Source organism: Pimephales promelas, chromosome 23 (genome assembly GCF_988280905.1).
Source record: "Pimephales promelas chromosome 23, fPimPro1.hap1.1, whole genome shotgun sequence".
Taxonomy (NCBI): Eukaryota; Metazoa; Chordata; class Actinopteri; order Cypriniformes; family Leuciscidae; genus Pimephales; species Pimephales promelas.
In genome coordinates, this window is record NC_142791.1 from 22,057,470 (window position 1) to 22,066,094 (window position 8,625).

Here is an 8,625-nt window from a genome sequence, read left to right on the forward strand (position 1 = left end):
GGTCACAAGCCCGGCTACGGCCTCTGCTCCGCGACCCAAGAGGAAGAAGAGGGGAGCATCTGGTCCGCCATCTCCTCCTGAGTCTGTGAAGGCTTTCCAGCCTCCAGCAGGCGCCGTCCATGAGCCCGCTCCAGCAGGTGCCGTCCATGAGCCCGCTCCAGCAGGTGCCGTCCATGAGCCCGCTCCAGCAGGTGCCATCCATGAGCCCGCTCCCGCAGCTGGTTGCCCGGTTACAGAATCTGCTTCTGTGAGAGCTGCGGCCGATCAAGCTGCAGAAGCAGTCCTGCAAGCGGTGTCTGCTCGTAAGAGGATGCCTATCATTGTTGCTGCTGAGACTCTAGCAGACTACCTTGCCAAGCTTGTCAAGATCCTCGATGTGCCCGTCATGTCTTGTCTTGAGCCTATAGTGTCTGTGAGCTCTATTCCTAAGCCTACCACTGTGAGCGCTGCATCTGATCCTGTCCCTGTGAGCACTGTCCTCTGTAATATCTCATGCCCGGACTGTTTCCCCCTGTCACCACGAAACCCCGGACTGTTTCGCCCAAGTCCCGTCCTCGTGTGTCTTCCTCCAAACCTCCCCGGATTCCTCGTTCCTTGCCATTATTCCATGGACCTAGGACCCCCAACACACCCATCCACCCTGGACCACCCCCTCTGTTATTCCTCCACCTCCTCTACCATGTTTATTGTTTTTGTTGTTCCATCCCGACCCTGTTATTGTTTTCTCTTCTATGCCTTTGTTAGTTTTTGTCATGTATTTTTGGTTTGTGTCTTTGGTTTGTGTCTTTGTCTGTCATGTCCCGTGTTTAATGTCCCCTTGAGGAGCGTCTGGAAGCCGCTCCTTAAGGTGTGTGTTCTGTCATGATTCTGCCATCATGTCATTGATTTTTCTAGTCTTGTGGCAGGATCATGGCAGAACCATGTTTTGTGTGCAAGTGCATGGCCTGTTGTTTGGGCCATGTGCTTGTGTTGTCTCGTTTAATACCCCACCCCCTTGTTATCCTCATCCTGTCATTATTACCTATAGTCTGTCACCTGTTCACCTCCTTAGTTTCTCCCTTTATAGTCCCCTTGTGTTTGCTATCCTGTGCTGGTTCATTGTAAAACTTTGTCACTTTGTGATGTGACCTGTGAGTACATTGTCTTGAACGTCTTGTAATTTGCTGTTAGTCCAGTTTTTAGTCACGTGTTCTCTAGTTTAGTTATCCCTCGTTTGTGTTGTCTCTGCTTTGCCCCCTCGTGGGTTTTTGTTTTCCCCTGTTTTCTGTAAACCTTGTGTTGTAGCATACTGTCAGCGTTTGGGTTCATCTGCTATCCTCATAACAACCTAAAAACTTAATTACTTAGTTTCCTCACAAACAATCACTAGTGTAACATTAGTTTCCACTAAAATTACAGTTCATGATGTCAGATCAAAAGGTACTGACTCATTACTATTTATCTAACATTGTATTTACAAGGTACTTGCCAAAACCATGAAATATAAAAGAGTATTTGTTACTACATCAAAACTGGTAATTAACCACTACTGACCCTACTGAAAAACATTAAATTGCCTAATTATTTTGTTTTAAGAACATCTCAAATTATTTGTATGATTATTAGGCTATACAGTAACAATAGCTGTAGCAAATGTGTAATTTGGACAAAGCTAAAATTAAAATGTAACATTTCTGTATCTAAGGCTTTTCTGTCCAATATTCATCGCTATCCACTTCAAACCAATTTCTTTTAAATGCTTGAAGAAAACCACTTCACACCATATGGTATGGAATACATATGGTGATGACGTCTAAAGCACGCGACTCGAAGGTTACATAACCGCCTCTTCGACGTCATCATCCTGATTCTGGTAGTTTTGGGGAAGTGGAAACATGGCTGCAAGGTTACTGCTGAGAACCGCCGTAAGGGCCGCGACGACATGCAGGCCGACTCCAGTGACCGCTCTGAGCAGAGGGATGGCGGCGGGAGGTCAGTCTTTTATCTCAGGCTGTTTTTAATAGCCGAAATGAGCCGTAGCATCATTTGAGAGTCAGTTTGAACGCGTGCCAAGGACGCAATGCCTTCCGCGGAGGTCGATGCGCTGACCGCACCGGCAGTTTAAACAGGAAAACAGTTGTTTAGTTACGATTTCTTTAAGAAATTGTATTGTTTTAATGCTTGTTCTTGACATCTGTGTAGTAATCAATAAATCGCATAACGTTACATGTTGAATTGGCATTTAGCAGTTTCCAAACACAAACGGAACTAACGTTACTGTGAATTGCTGGTCTGTAACGTTATTTGAGTTTTTAAAAGTCTTTAAACTTAAATGTGACCTTTTTTCTTGCAGGTATTCCATCTGACGAAGAGCAGGCAACTGGACTCGAGAAGAAGATTATGCATGCTCTAAAAACGGGCTCAGTATGTATTCTAGTCTTATTGTATTACAGTCAAAGCTGTCAAACGAAATGTTTATGCTTGCAGTTTCTTAGATATAACGTTAAGGATAAATTAATCTAAAAATGGAAATCTGTCATTATTATTCTTGATCCAAATGCATGCTGTTCAAATTCCTCATAAAAAGTGAGTTTTGAAAATTTGTAAGTTATTTTTATACAACTAGTTTCATGGTCATGTCTGTCATGCTCCAAGAAAGACACAAGTTGTCCACTTGACTTTAAAATACGTCATATTTAGATGGTCTCATCATGTTCGGCTTAATGTCATTATGAAATTACATCATGGTTCTCATGGATGAACTTGAAGAAAGACGTTCTGGTCTAATTGATATTAAGTTGAAACGGTTAATACACCAAACATGAAAATTGTCCCATAATTTACTCTTGTTACCTAATTTACATAATACGGCATTCTTCTTTCAGCCGAACACAGTTTTACTACAAATATCCTGGATTTTCCCAGCTTTATAATGGGAGTAATGGTACCTTAGATTTCAAAGCTCAAAAAAGTGCATCCATCTGACTCCAGGGTGTTAATAAAGGCCTTCTGAAGCAAAGTGATTAGTTTTTGAGTCTAGTTATGGCGGAAGAGTGACCTCTGACCCGAAGCATTACTTAAGAGTAGCGTAAGCTTAAGTGAGAGTAGACGCCTCTTGCAGTTCAAACAAATGGAGCTGGGCAAAAAACTCAAGCTCATCTTCTCTTTTATATTATTATCATCATCTAACTTGATAAAAATATAAAATAAAATGTATGTTCCTGGTATATGGAAAATGGATGCGTTCAAGTTTTTGTATCTTCTTTCCTCTCCCAGGATCCTTATAGCATGCTGAAGCCCAAGGAGTATGCAGGGTCAAAGTCAGACCCCCATCTTGTACCTTCAATCACCAATAAAAGAGTTGTTGGCTGTGTCTGTAAGTTAGAACTCTAGATTCTAGACTAGGGATGGGCAGCTTCAGTCTTGGAGGGCCACTCTCCTGCAAGAGCCTAGCTCTAATCCTATCAAACTCACCAGCCTGTAGCTTCCATGCCCTAATTCACGATTCCCTATATAAATTCACTAATACGGGTCCTTCTAAAAAAGTTAGCATATTGTGATAAAGTTCATTATTTTCCATAATGTAATGATAAAAATTAAACTTTCATATATTTTAGATTCATTGCACACCAACTGAAATATTTCAGGTCTTTTGTTTTAATACTGATGATTTTGGCGTACAGCTCATGAAAACCAAAATTCCTATCTCAAAAAATTAGCATATCATGAAAAGGTTCTCTAAACACGCTATTAACCTAATCATCTGAATCAACTAATTAACACCTCAAAAGATTCCTGAGGCTTTTAAAAACTCCCAGGCTGTTTCATTACTCTAAACCGCAATCATGGGTAAGACTGCCGCGTCCGACCTGACTGCTGTCCAGAAGCCGTCATTGACACCCTCAAGCAAGAGGATAAGACACAAAGAAATTTCTGAACAAATAGGATGTTCCCAGAGTGCTGTATCAAGGCACGTCTGTGGGAAGGAAAAAGTGTGGCAAAAAACGATGCGCAACGAGAAGAGGTGACCGGACCCTGAGGAAGATTGTGGAGAAGGACTGATTGGGGGACCTGCAGAAGCAGTGGACTGAGTCTGGAGTAGAAACATCTAGAGCCACCGTGCGTGTGCAGGAAACGGCCTACAGGTGCCGCATTCCCCAGGTCAAGCCACTTTTGAACCAGAAACAGCGGCAGAAGCGCCTGACCTGGGCTACAGAGAAGCAGAACTGGACTGTTGCTCAGTGGTTGCATGTCATTCGGAAATCAAGGTGCCAGAGTCTGGAGGAAGCCTGGGGAGAAGGAAATGCCAAAATGCCTGAAGTCCAGTGTCAAGTACCCACAGTCAGTGATGGTCTAGGGTGCCATGTCAGCAGCTGGTGTTGGTCCACTGTGTTTTATCAATCTTTTATCTGCCGAAAAGCTTTACGGAGATGAAGATTTCATTTTTCAGCACGACCTGGCACCTGCTCACAGTGCCAAAACCACTGGTAAATGGTTTACTGACCATGGTATTACTGTGCTCAATTGGCCTGCCAACTCTCCTGACCTGGACCTGAATAGAGAAATGTGGGATATTGTGAAGAGAAAGTTGAGAGAAGCAAGACAACACTCTGGATGAGCTTAAGGCTGCTATCGAAGCATCCTGGGCCTCCATAACACCTCAGCAGCAGTTCCACAGGCTGATTGCCTCCATGCCACGCCGCATTGAAGCAGTCATTTAAGGATTCCTGACCAAGTATTGAGTGCATAACTGAACATAATTAAAGGTTGACTTTTTTTTGTATTAAAAACACTTCTTTTATTGGTCGGATGAAATATGCAAATTTCTTTGAGATAGGAATTTTGGGTTTTCATGAGCTGTATGCCAAAATCATCAGTATTAAAACAATAAAATACCTGAATTATTTCAGCTGGTGTGCAATGAATCTAAAATATATGAAAGTTTAATTTTTATCATTACATTATGGAAAATAATGAACTTTATCACAATATGCTAATTTTTTGAGAAGGACCTGTATAGTTCACTTGAGGAAGGGAATTAAAACAAGTGAGTGAGTTCGGACACGGAAGGTCTGCCACTTTTGCATAGTTTGTGCTTGTGGTTTAAGAATCATTTGAAACATAGTAAATTAGGAGCTCCAATATTAATGTAAATAACTCCGTCATGGAAATTATGTATAAACCTAAATAAAACAGGAATTTATAGCTGTATTATATTATGCTGAAGCCACATTGGACCAGCAGTTTGTAAAATGAATGAGCTGGTGAATGAATTCACCTGTGGGCGCCATCTTCCAGTGTGACAGGATTTAATTTGTCGTGACCCTCAGTGCATTATGGGTATTCTCTAGCTATTGAGCATACAACGGTTGTACACAATTTTTTTGCGGCGCATTATGGGATTGAATGAGTTCTCTCAAAAATGTCCATTATGGTTTCGGACACAACTACAAATGGCTGTCCCCTCAAAATAGTGCCCTAATGGGCTCTATGCAAGGCGGTATTTCTGGTGAAGGTGTAAGGATGCTCGATAACTTCCGCCGATCGTAGAGTCCAATGCAATACCGAGAATTTATATTGAATTTTATACACCATGGTTATACTAAAGAAACGTTAGTCACAAAAACAGACACCCCTCGTGGTGTTTATGCTTCTTTTTAAAATTATATTAAATAAACATAACTATATATAAAATTACATCTAAACGTATGAAAGTTCAGACTGATCTCATGAAGTAGCGTGTGTATGACACGCCAATCGTATTTCCATTTTTGGCGTGCTATCAAGACACATAATCGCTTTTCAGCGTGTTTATGACTTAACGTTATTACTGTATATATAAATATATGACTTACCTCAACCCCGTCCCTAAACCTACCCGTCACTGGGGTTAATGGCATTTATGATTGTTCCCTTAGCCCGTGTGTCCACCAAAGCATTTTTCCACGCGCCTAGCGTGTTTTCAATTGTTTTCAATGGGAGCGCCGCGTTTTTTTAAACGCCATGATCGTAACAAGGCGCTGAGTGTTTTTTTTTTCACGCTGAAGCGCCGAGCGCCCGGCGTTTTTTACTGGTCGCCAAGAGTTGAAAAATTTTCAACTTTGGATAAAACGCAGCGCTCATCACTGTCACTTTTTACCCAGCCGTCCAATCACAGTGGAGGAGGGGCGGGGCTAAACCACACTGACCAACTGTCACAACATTCAACCTGTGCTGCGGATATTCTGTATCATAGCAACGAAACGTCTCAACAGAAAAAATGCTGCGCTGCCAAAACGCTCTCAAGCGCCCGTCTTCAGCAGAGCGTCTAGCGTTTTCAGCTGGGTAAAAACGCTTTGGTGGACACACGGCCTTACCATCCTAGGAAAGAAAAAAGATTGCTCCCCAGATGAAGATGTACATTTTGCTTAGTTTTACTCGGACATTTGACTGCGTGTACAGACACGAGGAATGACGCAGACGTTAATGGCGTAGACATACACGCGGATAGCTCAAAATGCGTAGAGATTGACTAGAAAGTGGCGTGTATGTTTACGCAAAAGTCATGATGTCATGTTGGAATGTTTCGTTTCAAAGACGGGAGAGCGGTAAATTTTGAAGACTCTGCCATAATCCCGTTTTCCACGGTTTTCCTCCGCTTTAATCTTCCCAACCGGAAACTGACGAGCATCCTTGCGTCAAATGCGGAACTTATGCGTGCATATAGCCCATTAAGGGCATGGGGGCGTTTTCGGACTCAGCGGAGTAATCCTAAAGACATTGATTAGCTTGTTCAGGTGTGTTTGATTAGGGTTGGCGCTAAACACTGCAGGATAGTGGCTCTCCAGGACCGAAGCTGCCCATCTCTGTTCTAGACACTTCACACCATAGTTTTTTCTTTGTTGGAGGTTGTATTAAGCACATGCTTGTGTCTGTCCAGGTGAGGAGGACAACACTGCTGTGGTGTGGTTCTGGCTCCACGAGGGTGAAGCCCAGCGCTGTCCCTCATGCGGCTCTCATTACAAGCTAGTGCCCCACGAGCTTCCTCACTGAGCCAATGTGTCGCATCCCAGAACCCCAGAGACGTGGTGACCTTGTTTATTCATGTTTGTCTTTTTGCAAAGATGTACAGGGGGTGTAACCTGTCCTCCTGGTGTGGGACGCAATATTTTAGCAAACAATTTCCGTAAATTATTGGAGTGTACGTTTTGCATTTAGTCCGGTTCCACCTAATAAACATGCTTACTCTGACTTTGCCTCTTGTATTTTAATTTGGCTTCATTCAATTCTCTGTGCACCACTGGTCACAACTGGATTTGTTTTCATGTGACCTTAAAAACCTATGAAAACTGTCTAACAGTCTTAGATTTAGTTAACAATAAAATATGGGTCTAAACCTTTGACTGGATGTTAATATTCTTAGCTTCCCCTTTATTGATGAGACTATTTGTACAGTTTTATTTCACAAAAGACTTCTAGCTTTAATTTACTCTTTGAGTATTAATTAAACTGCTAAAATCATGTCTCATACAGTGGTCTGACTTCCCACTAGGAAGTTTAGCTGTTATTGTGATTTCTTCACATGTCCACAAGGGGTCACTTGTTTGTAAGAATAAGAATAGCAGAACCTTTGGGAAGAATGCAAACACTGGAGTTGTTAAAAAAAAAATCTCTATTCTAACATTGCCTCAAATGTTCAAGATACAACTACACTATTTTATTAAACTGCTTTATAAATGTAAAATTATGAACTCCTACACGATATGGTTCTCATGTTGCTATTATTTTCACATAGTGTTTAAGTCTCGTAGTTTCTGGTTCTTAATCTTCTACTAATTAAAGTAGGTAATTAAAATGCAGATTGCACATTATTGAATTACATCTATAAGTCTATGCTAATATTTAATTTTAGAATGGCTGAGCAAATTGGCTTTTGAACCAAAAAAAACAAACAAACACTTCAGTCTTGATTACCTAATGGTTATTAGCATAATGGAAATTCATCATTCATTTCTAAGCTGTCATTTCCTCTTTCCTGTTTACTGCAATCGTTTAATAAGCATTGCAGGCACCCGTTAATTTGTTTATATATATATATATATATATTGAAAGTCATTCTAATCAATGCATCACAAGATAAAATATTTTTTTTCATGAATGTGAAAAATGGTTAAGTGGGTCATTTATGCCTTCTGCATGTTTTTTTTTTTCTCTCTCGTCATTTCTCTGACAAGAAAGCCAGAAAGTGAGCTGTTGTGAGCAATTTGCACATAATTGCTGACATTTGCTGAGGCAGACTGTGAAAGCGAGGAAAATGCAACACAGACATTTGAGGGCGATCTTATTTTTTGCGCATCGCTCCAATGAGTTATTAGACATTGTGGCGTTGTGGAAAAATACCACTGCAGATATTTTGTATTCTGCCAGTCTGGGAGTCATTTATATCTGCAGTTTAAAATCGTTCCTATTTTTCCCACTTATTTTAGGTGTGATGCAGCCTGAATCATAATCGCACCGTGTTTGTGTTTCTCCCAACGTTTTTTTTTTCTCCATTATATCACCTGATGGAGTTTGGGGTCCTTGCCACTATTGCCTCTAAGTTGCTTAATTGGGGACATTTATTATTCAACAATATTATTAATATTATTGATCTGACTGTATTTTTTG

General features: G+C 41.1%; 1 protein-coding gene across 1 annotated transcript; it reads left to right on the forward strand.

Annotated features, from left to right (window-relative positions):
* The first annotated feature begins 1,813 nt into the window (after positions 1-1,813).
* On the forward strand, positions 1,814-7,209 carry cox5ba (cytochrome c oxidase subunit 5Ba). Its single transcript, XM_039664334.2, has 4 exons — positions 1,814-1,971; positions 2,333-2,403; positions 3,256-3,355; positions 6,899-7,209. The coding sequence occupies exons 1-4, from the start codon at positions 1,875-1,877 to the stop codon at positions 7,009-7,011; spliced, it is 381 nt and encodes a 126-aa protein (XP_039520268.1). The 5' UTR covers positions 1,814-1,874; the 3' UTR covers positions 7,012-7,209.
* Positions 7,210-8,625: the final 1,416 nt, after the last annotated feature.